Source organism: Conger conger, chromosome 15 (assembly GCF_963514075.1).
Source record: "Conger conger chromosome 15, fConCon1.1, whole genome shotgun sequence".
NCBI classification, from domain to species: domain Eukaryota; kingdom Metazoa; phylum Chordata; class Actinopteri; order Anguilliformes; family Congridae; genus Conger; species Conger conger.
In genome coordinates, this window is record NC_083774.1 from 28,113,205 (window position 1) to 28,138,976 (window position 25,772).

Below are 25,772 nucleotides of genomic sequence, written 5' to 3' on the forward strand. Positions count from 1 at the left end.
ATCAATAGTTGCTGTCAATTCAAAGGGCACCTGAAGTGTGACAGAGAATTTAGTCTCTGTAATGGTGTAAATGAAGAAAAGTTCCTTGGAGGGCAGTGTTAGCTTGTTTATGTTATCATTTGAAATGACTTGAGCGTATGTATAAAACACAGGAAAGGTGTACAATTTTGGAACTTTAACGTGCTACTCATCCCAGGATGATCACATTTGTTGCACACATACTGAGAGATACATATTACAAATGATATATTTTCCACTTATGGAGTTGCCATACTGCATCTATGCAGTTCAACCCCCTCAGTTTCCTCAGGGGGTTTAACTGATGGGCAGGCCTCCATTTTGGCTCTGGTCGTGCGCCTGTCTCGCTGGGTACATCTCTTAGCTGGTGTTATGCACCTCCCCTCTCCCACTCTCACTCCAGGAATAATAATACTGATTAAGAAAAAGGTTAATCCCTGAATACTAATAATATTCTCATTACCAATTGAATGAATTTAATGAAGTAATTTCTGTATGCACGGTACTCTGACATGTGCATTATCTCAGAGGGCTGTGTGTGTGTGTATGCGAGTGCGTATGAGTGTGTGGGTGTGTGCGTGTATGCGAGTGCGTATGAGTGTGTGTGTGGGGGTGTGTGTGTGTTCGTATGCGCGCACACACATGCATATGCATGAATGAGGGTGTGCAAGTGATCGTGTTTAAGCGTAGGCCGCAGGTGAAACAAATACAGGGTAAGGAGCTGTTTTTTTAACGTTATTTAATTCTATTTTTGCTTTTAAACCAATTTTCATTCCCTAGCACTCTTCCCTCGACTGCTGCACAACATTCACGCCCCAATAGACGACAACAAACTTAGACAGGATCACTTACTAATCTCTAATCATAGTTAAAGGTAACACTTGCTTTTGAATTGTTCAACACATTCGTGACTCTAATCTATTGATTATAGATTCAATGTGAACTAAACGGATGGCTTCTCGCAGTGTCACGGTTTCAACATCGGCCTCCCGGTTGCTTCGGTCGTCGCCTAGCACAGTGCATTGTGGGATACTCATGCCGGCATAGTGTCCACTCTTTGCATGCTATGCATAGTTTCAGCACACTATTTTATGCTATGGCTTTGCACATACTATTACTATTTTCACATACTATATGGATGGTAGCACTGCCGCCTCACAGCAAGGAGGTCCTGGATTCGAATCCCGGTCGGCCGGGGCCTCTCTGTGCGGAGTTTGCATGTTCTCCCCGTGTCTGCGTGGGTTTCCTCCGGGTACTTCGGTTTCCTCCCACAGTCCAAAGACATGCAGGTTAGGCTGATTGGAGACTCTAAATTGCCCGTAGGTATGAGTGTGTGAGTGAATGGTGCGTGTGCCCTGTGATGGACTGGCGACCTGTCCAGGGTGTATTCCTGCCTTTTGCCCAATGTATGCTGGGATAGGCTCCAGCCCCCCTGCAAACCTGTTCAAGATAAGTGGGTTGAGATAATGGATGGATGGATGGACATACTAAATAATAAACCAGTATGCGATTTTGGACACAGCCCAAGTCTTTATTTTGCTTTGTCATGTGGAGGTCACCCAGGGGTCACCTCCTCCCGCATCACAGGATGTGATGGCGAAGGCTCCCGCGGCTCCCGGCTCTCCCTCGCCGTGGCAACCTGGCGCTGGCGCAAAAACCGAAAGCGGCCGCGTTAGTGCCGCCTCTGGAGCACGGTGACCGAGGACAGCGCTTCTGTTTCATTACCACGAACGGAGAACAGCGCACCTCCTCCGGGGCGCTGGCCTGGCCCGCTACATCTGCCACCGACACCGCCAAGGAGGTTTGGAGCAGGATGAAGCTGGATTTGGGTCAGGCGTCCATATTTGCCGTGACCGTTCCAGTCCAGGCTCGACTCTGGCTCTGCCACGTGCTGGTCACTGCATCGCAATATGTCAAACGCACGTGTCGAAATACACAGGATGCCCATACGGTCATCATTTCCTTACCCATTTCAACTCTCATATGTCCCATATATATTTTTTGGAAAATCCTATTATCTAAAAATGAGATTCTGTGAAATGTACTTCCAGCAAGTCCTATATCACAGGAATAGGCAATCCTGGTTCTGGGGTGACGCAGACATTTCTGCTTTTTGTTCCATTTGAGCTTGTCGGTCACCTGCTTTTATTACGCCTAAGAATTAATCCAGCTATGCAGTTAACCCTTTCAGTCCCAAGAGTGACACGCAAGCGTATCTACTGTAAAATCCCACTGTCAACCTTCTACCTTTTTAACCAATCAAAATGACTGCTGAACTATTGTTTTGAGCTCCTATTAAAACCCTACAAAATTTTGCAAAAGCCAAAACCGCTTGGGATTTGGGCGGAGCCAATTCATATTGGGCTAGGGATCGAAAGGGTTAAGAGGTTTGGATGGCGCGAGAACCAGGAACGTCTCTGGCAGGCCAGAACCTGGTTGGCTCTGTGTCCTGTAAAATGTGTTTCTGAGTCAGACCTGTTCCTGCTCAGCCTGAGCTTAAGGGCATGTGTGTGTGTGTGTGTGTGTGTGCGTGTGTGGGGATTAGGCCCTGCTGGGTTACTGAAGCCCCCTACTACCCCCCCCCCCCCCCCGCCCCCCCCTCCCTCCCACAACCCTCAGGTAGAGTGAGTCTTAATAAAATTTAATGGAGTGTATCGATTTACCTGTCAACCAGCTCTGATACAGTGTACATCTAACAAGGGCAGCGTTGCGGTATTAAGAGATTTGAAGCATTCGATAAATATCGAACGGCAGGGCCGTTAGCGCGTCGTGGGGCTTCGCCTCTCGGCTCCCCCCCCTGTGTGCGAGCGCTGTTGTGGCCCTAGCGGGGGGCTGTGGGGGTGTGCAGCTGTGAAGGGAAAGGGGGAGGGGGGGGGGGGTTTGTTTATGTCTTCTTTGATGGTCCCCGTTGTGAAGCGATTATGTTTGCTCATGTAACCGGTTTAGCACGTAGCCTGAGGGAGCATACGCAGTCCCCCCCCCCGGCACCGGAACGTGCCGCTGTGTTTATTACCTCGTGCCCGCGATTGAACCCGCCGCGGGTCCCATCAGTCTTCCGCCGAGGCGAGACACTCGACTCGCCCGTGAGAGTCACAGCACCGCCCGGGAGGGTCCAGGTTCGGCACAGCAGCCGAACGGCATTAACGCGCGTCCGTCTCTCCCCGCGGTTGCCCAATCCTCTCCCTCTTTCCGGCTATGGGTTCGATTTTGGGTTTTTTTGTAGACTTTAAAACCCGGAACTGGAACCCGGTCGAATCAGGAACCGGATTTAAATCCAGAACAGGGTTTTTTTTCTGTCTTTCTGTCTATTGTAATTATGTTTGTGTTATTGTGTAAACAACCATAATAAACGTGTTTCTATGTTACGGAGTTTAGAATGAGTTTTGATATGTAAGCTTTTATGATATTATGATTTGAATTAGATACTTATTTCATATACATGTTGAATGCCTGTATTACATAATTTGCCTTTGTGTTCTCACTGCTTTGAAAAGGAGGGTTTTAATGTAAAGAATGTAATGAATGTTTGCAAACCATTAAAGACAACTTTCCGCCCTTGGTGCTTTGGCCGCTCCGGTATCCATGGTGAAGACGCGGAGATCCTGGCAGCGTATTGGCCGGGCCGGGCTGGCTCCGCGTAGCCTCCTGCCGCGTGTCTTTTCCAAGGTTTCCGATTGTGTCTCTCTGATGTCACTAACAGTCCCGAGGCCAATTGATTACCTTTCATTCTCTCTTCCACAGAAACCTGTCCAAGAACCCACTGACGATGCTGTCATGGCAACTCTTCCAGAATCTGCAGCTGTCTGAACTGTGAGTTTGGAGCCGACTTCTTACCCCCACCACACCCTCGCTCGCTCACACGCGCTCACACACACATACACACAGACACACACAGACACACACACTCACACACACACACACACTCACACACGTGCACACACACTACACACACACACACCCTCCCTCACTCACACATGCTCACACACGCACATACATACACACACACACACTCACACACTGACACACGCACACACACACCACACACTCTCTCTCTCTCTCTCTCTCTCTCTCTCACACACACACACACACACACAAGCATACTCTCACACTCTTACATTCACGCTCACACACTCTCACACTATCACACACACACAAACACACACACACACACTCTATCTCCCTTTCTCTCTTACACACACACTCGCTCTCTCACTCACAATAACACATACACTCACACACACACACACTCTCTCTATCTCATTCTCTTACTCACAGTCATACACGCACACACACTCTCTCTCTCACTCGCCCTCCCTCCCCACAAGGGTGTTGGTACAGAACTTCTTCAATCAAGGAGCACAAAAACTCGGAATGATTTCTGCGATTTCAGTACCCCTCCCTCGGACACAAGTCGGCCATATTTTCCGTGAGGGAGGCTCTGGCTTGGTCTCCCCGGCTCGCAGCGGTTGGTCATGCCTTGCGAGCCGGCTTCCGAGATTAAAGGCAGCCACCGGAGGACGTCTCTCTCTCTCTTAATTGAAATGTGCAGACAGGTTTTCTTTCCTCTGAGTCAGCACTGATTGTGGCCCTTGTTTGTGTTTGTTGGGAACTCGAGAGCAAATTAATGTGTTTATGAATCACGTCTCCTTTCTGTTTGACCAGATCCATTCCTCCCCCAGGGAACAACTTCAAAAAACCCAGCCTGGCTTTGTAATTATTATTGCTGATATATCACAGCCCCCTGCACGACCTCTTCTGCCACATGCATCAGATCACAGGGAGGGAGGGAGGGAAAGAGAGAGAGCGAAAGAAAAAGTAGGAGACAGTGTGTGGGGGAGCAAGAGGAAGAGAGAGATGGAGAGAGAGAGCGAGAGAAAGAAAGGGGGAGTGAGAGAGGGAGAGGAAGAGGGAGAGCAACAGAAAGGGAGGGAGAGAGATAAACACAGCGCAAGAGAGAGATAGAGTGAGAGAAAGAAAGGGGGGAGTGATAGAGAGAGAGGAAGAGTGAGAAGAAGAGGGAGAGCAACAGAAAGAAGAGGATAATGAGAGCGCTAGAGAGAGAGAGAGAGAGAGAGAGAGCAAGAGAGAAAGAAATTGAATGGCAGATACCTGGCTTCCCACAGAAGACAGGCCACACTCACTCTTAATTCTTAAGAGGAAATGGAGCCAGACTTCTTGACCCGGAACAGCTATTTTTACTTTTGTACATGTTCCATACTCAAGGGGGGTTCCAGGTTTTACTCGGTGCAGAAGTTAAGCTTAATGTGTTAGCCGGCTTTCTGAAATGTGCCTCTGTTCCGAAATGCGCCTCTGTTCTGGGTGGCAACTGTGCACCTGTGACAGACGATATTGCGACCGTGTGACAGGCTTGAAAACATAGAAATATGACTAGTCATTCGAAAGCAGGTGACAGGAGAAAGATATCGGAACAAAAATGAATATATAAACATGACTTTTGCAAAGAAAGAATTTAATTTGGTTGTAGACGCCGGGGCGGCTGCGGAAATTTCAAGACAATTTCTGATATTTATTTGATTGTTTATTTTGGTTTGATTTAATACCCTTTCATAGCTTTTATGTGACATTTCTTTGTGGTTTTCCAGCACATCTCCATTGGCAACGCGAGTGTTTACTTGAACGGCTAATAGAGAAAACTCAATTGCATAAATTGACTGTGTGGGGCCGCAACAAACAGCAATCAGAATTTCAAAAAGAGACGTGGTGAGCACAGCAGTAGCTATGGTAACAGGCTGCAGCTGAAGAAAAAACTAGAACTATAACTCTGCGTATTTCTAGCTTTACGTAGTTTAAGAACCGCAGTAGAAGCGTGAGTGTATGTTTTTGAATGCGGACCCCTCGCTTTGCGTTATTTTAAGACACAGAAACAGGCCAGCTCCTTGGAGAGGAGAACGATATTGCATCCGAAGGGTTATCTTGTCCTTACTATCGGTACACTGTGTGTGTGTGTGTGTGTGTATGCATGTCTGTGTGTCAGTGCCTCAGTCAGCAAAAGGTGTATAGTATGGGCCTGTTTGTCTTCTCTAATTTGCACTATTCCCTCACTGGGTCATATTTGTACCAGAGAGTGCTAATCTATAAGAGCAAAGTGTGAATGGGATGGTATTGCCGCCGTGACAAGCAATTGTGCCCTTATAGGTACAGTTTTTGTAAATTTCTTCTGACGGTGTACATATGCATTCAGGTGGGGGGGGGGGGGGTCTTATATTTGTTCCATCTCTCAGCTGGACTCAGCTGAATATATAATAATAATAATAATAATAATAATAATAATAATAATAATAATACGATTTATTTATATAGCACCTTTCATACATAAAATGTAGCTCAAATTGCTTTTCATTAAGCCAATGTAATTATCTCCTCTGGAAGACATTTTGTGACCCTTAAGAGAAAGTAAGCAGCTTTTTTGTGATATGAGGATATTAAAAATGTATTTCAGATGAATGCATTTGAACAATGTGTTTGCTTGTATGAATTTATTTCTATTTCCTGTTTCTTCTTGCAGGTTTATATGTGTGACTTACTAAGAAAGCCAGTTTTTGTATATAGATTATAGATTAATTCCTATAGGGCAGGTTTCCTAGACACGCATTTAGCCTGGTCTTAGACTAAAAGTAGAATTCAGAGAAGATTTGTTGAAGAAATCATTTTAGTCTAGTGCTAGGCTAAATCCCTGTCAGGGATTAACCAGGCCATATGCAGTAGTTTATAGAATAATTGTGTTATTGGAGTGGAGTTATTTTGTGTTTTGTATCAAAATGCATTTTAGTGTATGCTTGCTCATCCCTGCCAGTGCAGTGTCTGGTCCCTGGGCTCCAGGACTGTGGAACATCTGCAGACCTGCCCTGGGTCACACCTGGACCTCCATTTTGGGCAATGCATTGGAAAATGGTTCCTTTTCTGAAACCAAAAATAAGAAGAGGATACTAGTTGCCCTTAATATTTCGAGACCTTAGATTTATAGGGTTCTTAAAAAAAGTTAGCGTCATAAATATGTTGTTTATAAATATATGTGTGAAGTTTTACACAAAAATACTGTTAAAAAATTCAACATTTAAAAGGTTGTATTTGCTTCAGGCCCTTTTGCTTTGGTATGTTCGAAGCTCAATGTCTCAAACCCAAAACGTAAATCGCAGATAGAACTGTATAATTCCAATGTCACAATTTAGCACCTCTCAAGTTCATTTTTTCCTTTGGTATATAGTTATGTGCTCCTTTAAGTAGGGGACTAATGTAATAGATTAGATGATTTTCTTGATTGAAATTAGATTTTCAGTGTGCAGAATAATGTTTTCCTTTTCTTAAATGCTGTGGTATTCACTAGCAGCATTTCGCTGGTTATCTGCCCGTGCAGACATCGTGTTTAATTACAGCGTACATGTAAAAGACACGCTGTGTTTCTTTATTTGGTCAGGTCATAGCAATGCGAGTAGCTCTGTCAGATTTATAAAGGGGCTGGGTAGGGCACGGGGAGAATTTTGTGTAGGCGGAGGTAAATATAAAGAGGAATTCTAAAAATCTATTTTTGTGATAATTTTTTTCATTTATTTCTCTTTTTCAAATGCCAAAGTAGAAAAATAAGAATTGGCACAGAAAGTACACAGAACAGTAATCTCATTTCACAGTAATCCCCAAAAAGAGAGAATAGATTTTTTTTATTAAAAAATAATATCCTCCCACACATGTCCCAGCTGAGGAATCATTGATAACCGCTGTTCAGTTACACATTTTAAATGATTAAACCTTATTCTATTGGCCCAAAAGTGAATATTTTCTGTTTGTAGTCCATGCACAGTAAAAACACAGTAACTTGGAAAAGGGTACTGCTGTTGAACGCACTGAGTAAAACCTGGAAAGTAAAACCTTGAAATATAGAAAGTGGACTAAAGTAAAAAAGTAGCAGGGATTTACTGGTTTTAAATCTGGCTTACTCAGTTAACCAGCTTCGTGAAATACCCCCCAAAATTGCTTTGGTACATATCCAGCTGTGAAAAATATCAACCATCTGATTAATGCCTGCAAAGTAATGTTTGACTGCTAGTGTTTCCATGAATAGCAGCCTTCTTTTTAGCTGCAAAATAGCCTACCCACCTTGTTTGTTTTTGTTCCTAAGGTAATTGCAGGGTCCCCCCAGGTTAAATATGGAGTGATGGCAGAAGAAACAGCAGGGAGAGTGACGTCTTATTTGTGTTCCATATCGATCCCAGCAAAACAATTGCAATTTTGCTGGAAGTATACATATGTATGGTCTAACTGCTATTTATTTAAACTATTTCACTCGCGACGTGACGCATGTTCTTGCTTAATTATCGGATGACGTTGCTGAATGTTAACACAGAGAGCTGACCGCTGGAGGGAGAGGGGGAATTGGGCTCTGGAGGCAAGGTTACACACCGTTTAAAAAAACTTATGTTACTGCTCTTTGCGAACACTTTGTGGTCGTTTCAGATACTAAAACCCGGAACTGATGCTTGTGGGCCTTGAAGTCTCATCTGAGGAATTTTCATTATTTAAAGTGAAGAAGTGGAATTTTAATGGATCCACCAATGATTTGGATTTCTGCATGATAATGATATGTTTTGCAACACTGTGTTGATTGATAAGGTTTTGAGAGCGAGTTTCAACAGTGAGAGGAACATCTCAAAGAGTTATTCCTTTAATTAGTTTTTTGTCTCTCACAACTTGTGAAAAGGGTATACTGCCAGTTTGTGAAAATGGTTTACTCAAATTATGATGTTGTAGATCCTGGAACGGGCAAAGACCCACATCACCGTGCACACTGGAGAGAATACGCAACTCTCACTCCTTTAAGAAAAAGACATTTGCACAGCAACCAAACTGTAAAGCTAAAATGGATTAACAATAGTGAGATATGAGAATTCCATCTAACTTTGATTTTGTACTAGGCTTTAAGCTAACTGCTAAACAGACTGCAGCTGTGTTATTATAGAGCCAAATATTAATTTTGACTGATTAAGTGGACCTATAGTTTAAATTAAGTCCTCAGATCTAGGCTGGCAAACCAAGCTTTGTTCTATATAATGTCAATCAATATTGGCCTCAGAATTAAACACTCTCTAAGCACTTTATTAGGAACATATGCAATATATGTATATTATTCATGATATTATCGTGTGGCAGCAGTACCATGCATAAAAGCAAGCAGGTATGGGTTGGGAGCTTCAGTTAATGTCCACATCAACCACCAGAATGTGGGGAAAAAAGGGATCTCTGTGATTTGACCGTGGCATGATTGCTGGTGCCAGACAAGCTGGTTTGAGCATTTTTGTAACTGCTGATCTAGTGGCTAAGGTAAATGACTTGGACTTGGAATATTGGTGGTTCAAGCCTCAGTGTAGCCACGATAAGATCAGTGCAGACATTAGACCCTTGAGCAAGGCCCTTAACCCTGCATTGCTCCAGGGGGATTGTCTCCAGCTTAGTCCAATCAACTCTGTTTACAAATGATTATTATTTTATTTGAATACCTTTATTTTGTTATCATCCTTTTCTGCAGTAGGTGTTACATTAATGGCATTTGGCAGACGCTCTTATCCAGAGCGACGTACAGTTGATTAGACTAAGCAGGAGACAGTCCTCCCCTGGAGCAATGCAGGGTTAAGGGCCTTGCTCAATGGTCTAATGTCTGCACTGATCTTATCGTGGCTACACTGAGGCTTGAACCACCAACCTTGCAGGTCCCAGACCTTAACCACTACGCTGCAGGCCGCCCTGGATAAAAGTGTCAGCTAAATAACAAATGATTATTATTTAATTTGAATACCTTTATTTTTTATCATACTTTTCTGCAGTAGGTGTTCTCCTGAATTGCAGAAATGCTGTAACTTGGGTTCAATCACACCCCATTCAGCACATTTGAAAGGGTGGTTATTAGCTTTAATGTGTAATTATTAAAATAGCGCTTTGTGCCACTTTAACGACAGAGCACCTGCTAGCACATCTTCAGCTCACAGAATGTGCCAACACAGAGAGATCAAACTGCTGCAAATAAGCGTTTTTTTACGCCATGAATAAAACCAAGACCTTTTGGAACAAAGCCACCCACTTGTGCTCAGATTCCGCTTTTTATGATGAAAATTTATCCCTCACAAAACATATTCCGTGGATAATAAACGGCGAGATAAAGTGTTCCCAGAAACGCTTTTCTTTCCAGTCATTTTGTTCTTGGCTTGGTGGTATTGGAGCATGCGGTTGTGCTTTTGTACGTGTTATTATGGACTGAGGCTGAAGAATGGGTTTGTTTGTGTGTGTGTGTGTGTGTGTGTGTGTGTGTGTGTGTGTGTGTGTGTGTCTGTGTGTGTGTGTGTGTATATATATATATATATGTATGTATCTTTGTGTGGTGTGTGTGTGTGTGTGTCATTGTCTCTGTGTGTGGGTCTGTGTGTCTGTCAGTGTCTGTGTATGCGTGTGTGTGTGTTATGGGTTTACAGTGGAGATTGGATTTTGGTGGTGAGCTGGGACCCCTGTAGTGTTCAGGTTGGAGTCTCTCATCACAGCACAGAGTCAGACACAGTGCAGTTTGAGAATCAGGGAACCCCACTGCGCTGCGTTTCAGTACTGAATGACACGTGTGCTGCTCTTGCCCAGCCTTATTTGTCTGTGGATGTGGATATGTGTGTGTCCAGCCTTATGTGTGTGCTGCTCTTGTTCAGCCTTATGTGTGTGCTGCTCTTGTCCAGCCTTATGTGTGTGCTGCTCTTGTTGCTGCTATGCAGTGGGACGGTGATATTTGGAGGGTCCAGTATTCCCCATATTTGCTGAACTTTCACTGCTCCGAATGGACCATGGACAAGTTGTTTGAAAAGAGAGCTTAGAAATGATACACAAAACACAAAATACTGCATTCTGCCCACATGCACACGCACACGCAAACACACACTAGTGTCTGGAGGAAATATGTGTGTCAGATGCAACAGATGACGCCAGCACTAATCATGACGAGAGAAGTGACTAGAACATCAGTTTTACAAAAGTGGTTGACCAGCTGATACCCAGCTTTATGACCAGCTTGGTCATGCTAGTTGACCGGCTCATACCCAGCTAGACCAGCTTGACCAGCTCAATTTTCAAGCTGGTCAAGCTGGCATAGCTGGATTTTTCAGCAGAGCATGCGTAAGTGAAGGGCTAGAAAGCAAACCATCACAGCCCTGAAAGAAGCTGAGATCCCTGATATCTAGTTCAGCCTTTCAGACTAATGTTGACATACTTCTATAGATTTGTTAATCATTGGCATATTTGAGCCAATTTCAAAGAAAATCTCCCCCACGGTAACACCCCCTTCCCCCCCAGCTTTAGCGTGAATATTTCTTGTCCTTCATATAGAAGACCTTTAGATTTAACAGAGGACTTTTATCTCCATCTCAAACTTGTTAATATTTCACACATTTTTATTGACACCTACGACAGAACAAGGCCTCTGCAAATCTAACACGAAGAAAGATAACCCATATAAAACCATTAAACAATGGTGATATACGGCGCTAATTCCAAACGACTATAATTAACAGTGCACAGGTGCGTGCTTTATTGCCGCGCTTGAGGATCGTTATCAAAGCCAGTCGCACGTCTGTCGGTTAAAATTTGTTTTTTTCCGAATCTATTATTATCCTGCGGGAGAACCAGGTGTGCAGTCGGTTTCCTCAGACTGTTTACGCGTCTGTGGTGGAGACTTTCCAGAACTTTCTTTGTGGAGCGTTGTGCAGCTCTGCCTTTATAGCCGTGGCTGTCCGGAGAGGGCTTGCTGGTGGATTTACGCCGAGACATAAAATATGGATCTTTCTGAGGTTTATCGCGCCTTAAAAAAAGAAGCAGTAATCTCTTCATTTTCTCTCTGTCCCCTTCAGCCTTGAGAAAGGAGTTACTGGAGGACAGCTCACCTCATCATAGGGCTCTGTAGGGTATATGAATGGGTTTATACTCTGTGTGGTATAAGTTTACCCTATCATTGGTATCTGTAGAGTATAAGGGTTTATAAGAATAAGAGTGAGTTTATACTCTGTATGGTATACGTTTACCCTATTGTATGCCTCTGTAGGGTATAAATGTGCACAAGAACAAGAAGGAGAATATACTCTGTATGGTATAAGTGTACCCGATCATAGATATCTGTAGATTATAAGGGTGTATAAGAGTTAGAGTGAGTTTACACTCTGTATGGTATACATTTACCCCATTATATGGCTCTGTAGGGTATCCATTTGTATAAGAACAAGAAGGAGATTATACTCTGTATGGTATAAATTTGACCTGTCATAGGTCTCTGTAGGGTATACAAGTGAGTTTACACTGTATGGTACAAACTCGCTCCATCAGACATCTCTGTAGGGTATAAGGGTATAAGCTCACGCCATCATGTCTCTGTAGGGTATAAGGGTATAAGTTCACCCCATCATGTCTCTGTAGGGTATAAGGGTGCACAATAACACGTCTCTGTAGGGTATAAGGGTAGAAGCTCACGCCATCATGTCTCTGTAGGGTATAAGGGTATAAACTCATGCCATCACATGTCTCTGTAGGGTATAAAGGTATAAACTCATGCCATCACATGTCTCTGTAGGGTATAAGGGTATAAGCTCACGCCATCATGTCTCTGTAGGGTATAAGCGCACCTCAGTCGTCCACAAGCCCCTGAAGTGTTTAAGCTAAAGTCAGCAGACAGCTTGTGTTGTCATCATCAGCAGCGTCGGAGTAGTGCAATTTGGGCTCTTTGTCTCCCGGCTGTAATTCTGTCACTCCGAGTGTCTACACAGTTTTACAGACTTTTAACACGTCATCACAATTTCTACTTTTGTAAAAAAAAAAAGTGACAGAGGTCTGCCTGGGCCCATGTCGGCCTCTCACTGAGAACATTCCGGTGCAGGTGGTGTCCATTATCTGGGTGGATCGCTGCCCAGCCGGCCCAAGGATAACTGCCCATTTTGGGAGCAGGTGAACGAGAGCCTTGCCGAGTGCATTTGGGATGGCTTCGGAAAAATTAGGAAAGGGAAGAAGGAAGAGAATATTAAAGCAAATGGGGTAAACACGAGCATGACTTGGATTTTTAATTTGTGGAATTTTCCCCCCTAATGAGATGTGGAATTAGATAGCGGAGCCAAAATGGCTGCCGCGATTAGTCACAGAACGAGATCTTAAATGATAGGCCTGTTAATTAAAATCCTGGGACAATTAAAGTGGGACTCAGCAATGGAATTAGACAGCGTATGCACGCCCCCCCCCCCATTCCCACCCCCCTGAATGTGCTAGCACTGAAAAGAGAGAGAAATCGGCACTGAAGTGAAGCTCTCTATCCCCTTTAGATTGGAATTGAATTAAAGCTTGGTCCCTGGTATGTGTTGTGTTTGACATATCGGTTGGGATTGTCTGTTGCATACGCTTGTGTTGAGGCAACAGTCATGCTAAGGAAGAGCCCAGATTCTCCCTGAACCCCGAATTGCTCTGTGTCTGCCACACCAACAGGGGGAGCTCTTACAAGAGACAGTGCATCCAAAGAAATGCTTTTTTGTGTCATTCCATTACCTTCAATACTTTCTCCCTGCCACAGGCTTGCTCAGTTTGTAAAACTGAAATCAGTGATGGACAGATGCAGGAAAAGAGGAACAGAATGAAGAACCATTTGTGTGTGTGTGTGTGTGTGTGTGTGTGTGCGTGTGTGAGAGAGAGTCTCTGTGTGTCTGTGTGTATGTGGGTGTGTCTCTGTGTCTGTATGTGTCTCTGTATGTGTGAGTCTCTGTGTGTGTGTTTCTGTGTGTATACGTGTGTGTCTGTGTCTGTGTTTGTTTCTGTGTGTCTGTGTGTGTCAGTGTGTGTGCACGACTGCGTACGTATGTATTGTTGTTCAGTTAACAGAAGGAAGGATTTAAAAGCGGACTGTGCTCTCCTAGACGGGAGAGGGAGAATAAACGCTGAAAGATCAGAGTCCCTCTCACCAGACTTCGGCCGCCGCCCGTGTGCGTATCGATCATCGGCCGATAGCGCATCCCTGAGAAAGACATAAACAACAGCCACGGAAGGAGCCGGAACGAAATGGCTGACTACAACGAGAGCCTCCAGGGACCTATGTCCTCCCTCACCGTGGCCTCCCCTCCTCTCCACGTTCCTCTCCCCCCCGTACCGCAATTGGCCCCTTCTAGCCCCCTCTCCCCTCACAGATGACACTCTTAATTTCTCAGGATAGCCATATTGATTTAAGGGACAAAGTCAGCTTAAACATAATTAAACCTGATTAAGGCTAAATTGCCCCCAATGTTAATTATGCAAAAGGCCCTTGGCTTTCCGTGGGGAGGTGTTGTGTAGCGAGGGGACTGTTGGAAGGTGATATTGGTCTCATGTGCCCCAGCGCAGTAGCGTTTCCAGATGGCCGGCCGCTTCAGATTGATCTGTCTGTTTGCCTCCCGCGCCCTCCCCTTTTCTTAGTGAGGCTCTCCATTGGACAGGGCCAGCACGCAGTGTCTGCAGGCTCTTTTGCTTGTATGGTCACCTTGAGGCGTGTCGCGTTGTATCTGTGGGTGTGTCCCACTGTGCGTGTAGGCATGTCCCACTGTTCATGTGGGCGTGTCCAACTGAGCCTGTGGGCGTGTCCCACTGCATTTATGGGCATGTATGCGGGCCAAAGTTCTTAGTGCTGTGATCATGCGACAATGAGGAATAGGAAGGGGAAACTTTTTTGTAGTTCTACAACTTTGTAGTTCTAGTTCGCTACAATATTTACTTTATATATTTACTCAATAGTTAAATAGTTGTGTTGTTCTATAGTTAAATAGTTATTTTAATTATTTTGATATTTGGAAATAGAGAAGTGGTTCTGACCCGACAGAGATACCTGAGAGACTACTCGGAGCGTGGCCGACCTCAGCAACGGTGCCGGTCAAAAACCACCCTCCTGGAAGGGGGATTGAATTCCCGGAAAACAGCCTGGACACAGAGAGGAGACGTGTAACGCCCGAAACACACCATCTAGTCATGTCCTGCTAGCATGTGGTCCATTTTGTGTACCCGTCTGCCTGTCTGGTCCTCATGGAATTGTCATTTTACACACTCTGAAAAAATGGTTCCTAAAGGAACCCTTTCATTCCTATGGAGTCCAAGAGTTTGGGCAAAGAGGATCTTTCTATGGGCGCTTTCACACTTCACACCTCTGAAAATGACTAAAAAAAGGTTTCCCTTTGGCGACAGGCCAAAGAACCTTCTTTTCTGAGTGTGTAGACCAATGGTTTCCAACCCTGGTCCTGGTGAGCTACTGGGTCTGCTGTTTTCACCTTAAAATCACCATGACCCCCAAAGACCACTTCTCCGACACCTTCTGCGCACAGCTCCCGCACCTCCTGCCCCGCGGCCCCCCCGTCCGCCGACTGCGACAGATCATAAAAGGTAAATGGTAAATGGTTGGAATTTATATAGCGCCTTTATCCAAAGCGTGGTGCAATTGCTGCTTCTCATTCACCCATTTATACACGTTGGCTGCCATGCAAAGCCCCAACCTGTTTGTCAGAAGCATTTGGGGGATAGGTGTCTTGCTCAGGGACACCTCGACACACCCAGGGTGCGATCGAACCGGCAACCCTCCGACTGCCAGGCAACTTACCGGCTTACCTCACCTCCTGGCAGTCGGCATTTCACACAGACTTACCTCTTACCGCGAATGTCGGCACTAGAAAGTCGGCCCAGATACGCAACTCCCCACGCCTGCAGGTTGCCGATCCGTCCAGAACCGAAGATAACTGTTTCCCAAAGGTCTGTGCCATTTATCACTTTATTTGTCTTCCCCTGGCCGTTTATCCTGAGAGACGGTAAGATTGGTCTCGGTCTTCATCTGGGTTTTATTACAGCTAAAGGTGTGTGAAATCAGGTCTGTGTGAGATCCTGTTCTGCGGGTCTCGCTTAATAACGCGATTCTTTCCCCCCGGGGGGGGACCGGCATCTGCGGGACGGGGTGATGTAAGAGATGCCCTTTCAACGGGACGGCAGTTTAGCACACAGCAAAACTCCCCGCGTTAAATCAGCTCTGACGGCGTTCATGGGCCCAGCAGGGGCGATAGGCACTATATTAGAGTTAAAATGGACTCTGTCGAATATTGTTTTACGCTGAAAATGTAGCTTTGTGCTTTTGTATGATTAAGTGGCTGGGTTTGGTATCTCCAGCTCCGGCTCTGGGTTTACCGTGAGGTCTTGAAATCCTGGTTCTCTTGAACCGTCACTGCTCGGTTTGTTCCACTCACCTAGCCAGGTACAAGCAAATACCCAGCCTTGTGATGCTGATAAATGCGCCAAACACCTATTTCTAGTGAAAAACTACGCATTTCTTCCTCCTAGACTTGGCAAAACGTGGTTTCCCGTTCAGACCTTGAGAACAGTACGTGCCACAGAGCGGTTTCCGTTGATTCCGAATAAAAGATTTCCGTTTCAAGACCCTGCCGAATGATTTTGGTATTGTGCACAGAATCAGACAGGGAACATTGCCACCTTGACTCCTGCGACGTGGGTTTGATTAGGCTTTTCAGCGCTCTTATGATTACGCGAATTTGGTGCCAAGCCTTCAGCGCGATGTTAGGGCATTTCCGTTGTGTGTCTGCCCTCTGCAGTAGTCTTGTCTGAAACGGCTTACTTGCCTTCTGTCGAGTATAAAAAATGGGTACACTGAATGGGTAAGTTAAGTAGGAAAAAATCTATCTGAATGTAGTGTAATTAAAATCCCCAGAAGATATGCGTATTTCCAGTGTTTCTAGAGTGTGTTCATTAAACAGGCTCCTAACTGCTATGCCCTCAAAATATGTACTGGCTACTAAACATAGTGCCAACTGCCCATATCCCCCTTACTCTTTTCCAATGGTACTGCAGAGGTGTCGTAAGATATTTTCCCTGGTAATAAAAGGCCTCCACCTCTTCTGTGGTTGGACCCCAAGATGGCTCTGCCTCCTCCTCTCACTGGCACCTCCTAAAAAGTATGGTTTATGTCCTGAAAAGTGTGTTCCCAAATATATTCAGTGAACTGTGGAAATATGTATATCATCTGGGGATTTTAAATACACTGAATTTTGCTGACTTGACAATTTTCTCGTCCAGCTTACTCACGGTCTGCATTCGGGAGCTCGTCGTGTACTAAAGTGAGTAGTCAGTATCGTTAGTAGACAGTACATATTGTGAGGACACAGTGGTTAAAAGGCTGTTTTGGACATGGCGGCTGTGTCCGGGCTCCCCTGGCAAAGTTGCAAAACAAAGTGGTTCTGGCTGCATTTGTGTCTGCCCAGAACAGACACGTGCGTTCATAATGTTCCACAGAGCCCTCCCGCACCTTTTGATCTGGGTACATCAAAGCCTTCAAGACGCACATGTAACATAATTACCTCACGTTCTGTCCTTCAGCAGAACGCCGCCGTTTTCATATGTTTTCCAATCATTTGGAGGCGTGAAATGCTCAAGCAATTTCAGATAAGAACGGCTAATGCGCGTTCTTCTCCCCCACATCGCCTTCCATTCAGTTAGCAGCTGCTCTTATCCAGCGGGATTTACAGCATGGGAGAACATAAATGCTTTCACAGTGTCTATCTGAGTAACAATGCTAGACTGTGGCTCACTCGGTCTAATGTATGCTAACCTAGAACGCTAATGCAAATGGTCACCCTGCTGTAAAATCCAGCTATGACTGGCTTGAAATGACTAGTGTTCCAGCTTTTTCAAAACATACAGTAGCCTATGCTGGACAAACCATGTTGAGTGACTGGCTGGTTTCCACTGGTCAACAGCTATCAGCGGTTTTCAAAACCTAGTTTGGGCAAACATACAGAGAAACATTAAATACCATCAAACCAGAGTTAACTAGATTGGGATGCTTGTGGGTTGACTAGTTGGATGGAATAGGATGGAGGAGGTTTCAATCTGGTGTCTGATTTTTAGTCTGCCATGTTTCTGTTTCTTCTCAAATTCATGAAGTATTTTAGCTGGGTCTTTCCGTCCCAGACCAAATGTTCTTGTGAGTCTTCAATTCTGTCTTCAATACCCCACCCTTCAATACTCCACCCCCGGCTCAATAAAAGCGGTCAGTCCCCAGACAAACCTTCCAGGTCAATGCAGTGGTCAATGTGCACAAAGTGCTTAGTTGGACCAAATGACCTTTGTAAATCAGCCTCTGGAAAGGCTATTGACTGGGTGAGTGCCTGACCCAAGTAGAAGACAAGACCCCTAAGGTCCGTTCCGAGATGTACGTCGTATTTTCTCGACGCCGGCTTAATGAAGGGGGGGGGAAACTGCCCTCTTTGTGGTCCTGGAGCTGTGCTATAAAAGGGGAGACGTGCAGCGTGAGGGAGACAATGAAAGAGGGATGAAACTGATGTAAGCTGATGCAACGGGGAAAGGGAGAGTTTTTTTGTAGTTTTTTGTAGTTTTTTTTGTAGTTTCCCGCCTTTTCTCCCAATGTGAAATACCCAGTCGCCATCATCCGTACACCCCACTGTGGTGCCTTACCTGAGTGAGCCACCCAGCACCCCGCCACCATTCTTTTACCGGCATTTTTGTTGTTGTATTACATTGCATTACAGTAGTAATTTACCTGACGCTTTTATCCAAAGCGACTTATAGTTCATTAGACTAAGCAGGGGCCAACCACCTTCAAAGACACCGTACTCCATCACTGCCACAATGGCCAAAACTCCTCCATCACTGGCCCAGCAGAGCTTAATCCATCTCTGCAGCTGACCAACGAAGGTGTTGCATTGTGGGCCTAAAACTCACGCCCCGCACTCTCTCTCTCTCTCTCTCTCTCTCTCTCTCTCTGTCTCTCTCTCTCTGTCTGTCTGTCTCTCTCTCTCTCTGTCTCTCTCTCATCCTGCTCTATTTATTACATAACGCCCCATTACTACGGCCTGCTATTTAAAGCCGACGTGGATAGAGAGAGGCAGAGTGTGGGGTGAGGGATAGAGGGAGAGTGTGGGGGGGTGGGGGAAAGGGAGAGGGAGAGAGGGAGAGTGTGGGGGGGTTGGGTTGTGAGGGAGAGGGATAGAGTGGGGGTAGAGATGCTGAAGAGGGGGAGAGAGAGGCTGGGTGACACGGAAAGAGAGCGCGACAGAGAGAACGGGGTGGAGAGATGGTGAAGGGAGGGCTGGAGAGAGAGAACGGGGGGGAGAGACAGAGAGACGGAGCGAGAGAGAGAACAAGGGACAGAGATCGGGGGGGGTAGAGACAGGGAGAGAGAGAGACCGAGGGAAAGAAAGAGAGAGAGAGAGGTAGGGGGGGTGTGGGAGAGAGAGAAAGAGAGAGACCTCCGCAGTATGTCTGTCAACCCCCTGCAATCCCTTACACTGCCCTTCAGCTTGTCATCAGATCAATATCGAGAACAAGTAGAAGCACAAAACTGTCCCAGGACGTCTCTCACTCCGCGGCCGTGCGTGGCCGGTGTCAGCGGAGCGGTCGGTCAGGGAGCCGGAGAATGACTTCATCAGGCTCCGCCGCTGCAGCCAGGCGAACGGGCCGGATAATCCCCGTGACCGATTCCTTTTTCCTCCGCCTCATATTTTAGCCGCTGCTTTTCCTTGAAGGACCTTCGCCGCCAGGCAGTTTGTTCTCGCAAGGACAGAAAAGTCCGTCTCTGCATTTTACCGAGATCAATCACCATCGATTAGTCGGGCCTGGCCCTCTGCACGTGAATCTTGTTCTCCGCCGTGTCCGCTCATCATCCCTAATGTGTTAACCCACGCGTTGCTGGATCCTGTCACCCGCAGTTTGTCATCTCCCGAACGCACTGTGGAAAACTCTATTGTGAATTGTAAGCCATGTTTACAATGCTGTTTGCAACATGTATGTTATATTAGCTTGGTATACCATCGAGCATTAAGCTACAGCATAGCTTTCGGCCAACTCTGTGCTCAGTGAAGCGAACCTCCTCCGCAGTAACAAAGACAGTGTGTGGCATTCTCTTTCACACACCCACACACTCTCTCACATGCACACACACACACACTCTCAGTGTCTCATACACCACGCTGTCTCTCACACACAAACACACACACACACACACACACACACACACACACTCTCAATCTATCACACACCATGCTGTCTCACACACAAACACCACAAACACACACAAACACACACACACTCACACAGACTCTCAGTCTCTCACACACTAACACACACACACACTCACACACACTCACACAGACTCTCAGTCTCTCACACACAAACACACACATACTCACACACACTCTCAGTCTCTCACACACAAACACACACACACTCACACAGACTCTCAGTCTCTCACACACCCACTCACTCTCTCACACACACACTCACACACACTCACACACACTCTCAGTCTCTCACACACCCACTCACTCTCTCACACACAAACACACACACACTCACACACACCACGCTGTCTCTCACACACAAACACACACACACTCACACACACCACGCTGTCTCTCACACACAAACACACACACACACACAGCCCCAGGTGAGCGCTGATGAATGTCAGCCCTGCGCTTCGGCCCGACGGCATCGTCCTTCACCCACTTCTACGGCCGGGCACGACCCAGCTGCTCCACACTCCTCTCACGTTCCCCCACCGTCACACACACGCACCCACACACACACACACACTCTCTCTCTGTCACACACAGCCCCCACACACACCCACACACTCTCTCACACACAGCCCCCACACACACACTCTCTCTCTCACACACAGCCCCCACACACACTCTCTCTCTCTCTCTCTCTCTCTCTCACACACACACACACTCACACATACTCTCACTCTCTCTCACACACATGCACTCACACATACTCTCACTCTCTCTCTCACACACACACCACACACACTCTCTCTCACACACAGCCCCCCCACACACACACTCTCTCTCTCTCACACACACACACCCACTCACACATACTCTCACTCTCTCTCTCACACACACACCACACACACTCTCTCTCACACACAGCCCCCCCACACACACACTCTCTCTCACACACACACACACCCACTCACACATACTCTCACTCGCTCTCACACACACACACACTCACACATACTCTCACTCTCTCACACACACACACACACATACAGTCTCTCTCACACACACACACAACCCCCCCCCACACACACACACACTCTCTCTCACACACACACTCACTCACACATACTCTCACTCTCTCTCACACACACACACACACATGCACTCTCACGCTCTCACACACACAGCACACACACTCTCTCTCTCACACACACACACCCACTCACACATACTCTCACTCTCTCTCACACACACACACACTCTCCCTCACACACATATGCTCACACTGCTCTTCGGCCGACGGGTCTGTCCTTAACCCGCTTCTGTCTCTCACGTTTCCCCCCCTCCCCTCCGGCAGGCGGCTGGATGACGTGGTGTTCGAGTGCGGCTGTGACGTGCGCTGGATCCAGCTGTGGCAGCAGAGGAGAGTCGCCGGGCTCCACAGACAGCAGCTGCAGTGCTACAGCGGTGCCTCCCGCATCCCGCTGCGCAGCATGAACATCTCCCTCTGCGGTACGGCTGCGTCAGGGGCGTCTGTGACTCACGCTCACTGGGTCAGGAGCGTCTGTGACTAACACTCGCTGGGTCAGGGGCGTCTGTGACTAACGCTCACTGGCTCAGGAGCGTCTGTGACTAACACTCGCTGGGTCAGGGGCGTCTGTGACTAACGCTCACTGGGTCAGGAGCGTCTGTGACTAACGCTAGCTGGGTCAGGAGCGTCTGTGACTAACGCTCACTGGGTCAGGAGCGTCTGTGACTAACGCTCACTGGGTCAGGAGCGTCTGTGACTAACGCTAGCTGGGTCAGGAGCGTCTGTGACTAACGCTAGCTGGGTCAGGGGCGTCTGTGACTCACGCTCGCTGCGTCAGGAGCGTCCCTCACTAATGCTAGCTGGGTCAGGAGCGTCTGTGACTAATGCTAGCTGGGTCAGGAGCGTCTGTGACTAATGCTAGCTGGGTCAGGAGCGTCCCTCACTAATGCTAGCTGGGTCAGGAGCGTCTGTGACTAATGCTAGCTGGGTCAGGAGCGTCTGTGACTAACGCTCGCAGGGTCAGGAGTGTCTGTGACTAACGCTCGCTGGGTCAGGAGTGTCTGTGACTAACGCTCGCTGGGTCAGGAGTGTCTGTGACTAACGCTCGCTGGGTCAGGGGCATCTGTGACTAACGCTCGCTGGGTCGCAGTTACACCCACCGTCCGGGGTGGTCGCTTTTAAACACAGCCTCTCAGGAGGGCTGTAAAGGAGATTGTGTGATTCAAGGGATATGAGGTCATCTGTTCAACCTTCTACTGGGCTTTGGAATTTTCTTTTTTCTTTTTGGTATGTTTAATACGTTTAGCACTATTGATACTTGATGACCCAATGGGTATGAGATGGGACAGTTACTAGGCAACAAAATAAAATTATTCTTCTTACAATTGTTATTACATTTTATTTGTATAGCACTTTTTACAGAAGGCAGTCACAAAGATGCTTTACAGAGTCACAGAATTGCATAAAAAGGTCCAGGGCTGAACCACCACATAGCAAACCCATGAGATACAAAAATAAATCCCCAGTGGGGAGAAAAACCATCAAGCAGTGGTGAGAGAAAACTCCCCGATGGGAAGAAATCTCAGGAGGAACCCGGCTATAGAGATGGGAGCCCATCCTCTGCTGGCCAGCGAGGTGTAAAGTAAAGGTAGAATGGATATAGCAGAAATGTAATAAGAAATCTATCACAGCAGTTGAAATTTAGTATGTATTTTGTATTTTTACTAAGGCACTGTACTGTAGTCGTTTCCACAGCGCTGGTAAAAGCTGTGAATTCAGATGAAGTCCTTTCTGGAGGCTCAGTGTCTGCTTCCTGCTCAGAGAGTCATAGCCGCCGTCTGACTCCCCCGCAGACCTCCCGCGGATCACCGTGACTCACCGGAACGTGACCGTGGTGGAGGGGGCCAACATCACGGTCGCCTGCAACGGTTCGGGGTCGCCCCTCCCGGAGGTGGACTGGACCGTGGGGGGACTTCACTCCATCAACACTCACCAGGTGAGCGTCCATGTGTCAAGAACCCTGACCAGACCTGGGACAAATAGGTCATTGTTTTTGATTCTGATACTTTTCTGTGCTCGATTCATCTTGCTTAGTGTGGTTTAGCCAACCAAGAGGACCAGAAGACAGGGTTGGCACTTTTTGAGAGTATTTCATAGATTTCAATACACCAGACAAGCTCGGTAAACCATCAAAGTATCTGAATCCGAAACGGTTACATATTTGACCCACGTCTGGTGGTGACCTCACGGTACTCTCCATCCGGGAGGTTCTGACCGTTATCTCTCCTTTCCCCCTTCCCCTGCAGTCCAACGTGGACTGGCCCAGTGTGCACTCCATCAACCTGACCCTGGTGAACATGAGCCGGGAGGACAACGGCTTCGTCCTGACCTGCATCGCCGAGAACGTGGTGGGCATGAGCAACGCCTCCATCCACCTGACCGTGCAGTGTAAGTCCACCTGTTTCCGCCCCCGCGTCTGCTGCCCACATCTACTGACAACACTGAGCCCTCAAATGATCTGCTCGCCTTCAGATTAAGCTCTACTTCATAACTTTCCTGCTGTAGCATCCAGCTATGACCACCTTTAAATTACCGGCTGTTTTGGGGCATAGTCAAACCATGTTGCGCGTGGAGCTGGTCTGAAGCGGTCAACCGGCTAAACTATGTCGAGCGTGGAGCTGGTCCGAACTGGTCAACCGGCTGCCAGCTGTTTCAAAACCTAGCTTTCAAAGGCTGTTTTTTCTGCAGGGTTCACTAACAATTATCTTGAGTCGCTAACAAATTAACACAAGTGCAAAGAACGAGTCCCTGTATCGCAAATAAGAATTACCGAGTTAGCTCTGCACTTCCACCTCATGTCATTTCAAACTCAATGTACTGGAGTACAGAGACAAAAGAACAAAAAATGTACCACTGTTCAATTACTTACAGACTGCACTGTGTCTCATTCCCCACAGGTGCTGATGTATAAAACGGTATATAAACCGGTGACAGATCATTTTCACGTCCTTTGCTCTGCCACTACTTAGGGTGGGATATGTCACAGGGTGCAGGCATTTATTTCCGCGCTGTGTACTGGTACATTTAAAAATATGCCATGAGGTGTCAAATCAGAATCTATTTTTTCAATTAGCAGGAGCGCACCTTTGAGCATGTGCGAAAGCTCACACCTCCTATGAATAGAGAGGAGCTAAGAAAAGTGCAAGCTAGCATGTTCACCAGTCCCCTGACACACCAACGCGTCGCACCTACCCCGGGCTGTTCGTGCAGGGCCACGCTCATGGGAGCCGCATGACTGTGCGTGTCAGCAGGGCCGTGGACCGCTCCTAATGCCGCCATCTTAATGCTGCCATCTTAGTGCCGCCATCTTAATGCCGCCATCTTAATGCTGCCATCTTAGTGCCGCCATCTTAATGCCGCCATCTTAGTGCTGCCATCTTAGTGCCGCCATCTTAGTGCCGCCATCTTAATGCCGCCATCTTAGTGCCGCCATCTTAGTGCCGCCATCTTAGTGCCGCCATCTTAGTGCCGCCATCTTAATGCTGCCATCTTAGTGCCGCCATCTTAGTGCTGCCATCTTAATGCTGCCATCTTAATGCTGCCATCTTAGTGCCGCCATCTTAGTGCCGCCATCTTAATGCTGCCATCTTAATGCTGCCATCTTAGTGCCGCCATCTTAGTGCCGCCATCTTAATGCCGCCGTCCCCTGCACTGCAATCGCAACTTGCCAGGAAGTGATCTCCTTCTGCCCACTGGCGAGGGGTGATTTGACTGCCTCATCCGTAATGCGTATCTAATAACCTCTTTTTTTTCCCCTTCGTTTTATTCATTTCCCGTTTCATCATTAACCCATGCAGAGGTCATGAAAACACCAGGCTGTTAGCCCTCTGGTCTCCTGCCGTGCTTCAGGTGTCTATGGCGCTTAGATATTGGCAGAGTGGCGATTGCTGATACGCAATGGCTCTTTTCAGAGTGGCTTTTTTGCCGTATTTGATCCCTTGGATGACTCGCCCGGTGACTCAGCGAAGGTTTGTTCAGATTTATCTAATATCTGGCTCCCGGCTGGCAGACAGGAGGGGGGGGGGGCGGGGGGGGAGTTGGAACCTCGTCCAAGGTAAGGCGGATGCCAGATCCCGATTCCCCTGTTTATGCGTCCCGCTGGCCCCGCCGAGAGGGATGTTTGTTCGCCGGCGCTCGCTCCTCGGGGTTCCCGACCGTCTCCGTAATTACGTACGCTTCCAGCTGCCGCCCCCTTTTCTCTGGAAATTCCGCAGGGCGCTAGCGCCAGCTGCACCTGTTAGCCCGGGTCAGCGAGGGGATAAAAACAGGGGGCCAATTACACGCTTCCGGAAAAGGTCCTCAACCGCGGCGTCCGCGGAGAACGTCGCGTGCCCACTCGCTGTTGTCGTCTCGGGCACGACTGCGGCGGGCGGTTACCGCTGTCTCCGGTGTGACTACAGCCGGCGACGGGGGGTTTTTTTTTTGGCTGTCGGGGGCGCGACTGTTGTCGTGACTGCTTTCGGCAGTCTCTGTAGCAGTTACGTGATTTGCCGTTGTCACCTCCTGCCTGACTGCCGTCATCTGCGGTGCGGCTGTAGCTCAACGGCAGTCCTTTATGCTTCCATGGTCAAGCTTGCATAATAAATTCATTCGCTGAAGGTGGAACC

General features: G+C 47.2%; 1 protein-coding gene across 1 annotated transcript in view; it reads left to right on the forward strand.

The window, feature by feature from the left end:
• The window catches only part of LOC133111384 (NT-3 growth factor receptor-like), a 226,899-nt gene that overhangs the window by 86,129 nt on the left and 114,998 nt on the right, over positions 1 to 25,772 (forward strand). Inside the window, exons 6-9 of the mRNA XM_061221694.1 lie at positions 3,760 to 3,828; positions 21,433 to 21,587; positions 22,959 to 23,101; positions 23,412 to 23,553. Coding sequence (XP_061077678.1) covers positions 3,760 to 3,828; positions 21,433 to 21,587; positions 22,959 to 23,101; positions 23,412 to 23,553 — 509 coding nt within the window. The remainder of the gene's footprint in view (positions 1 to 3,759; positions 3,829 to 21,432; positions 21,588 to 22,958; positions 23,102 to 23,411; positions 23,554 to 25,772) is intronic.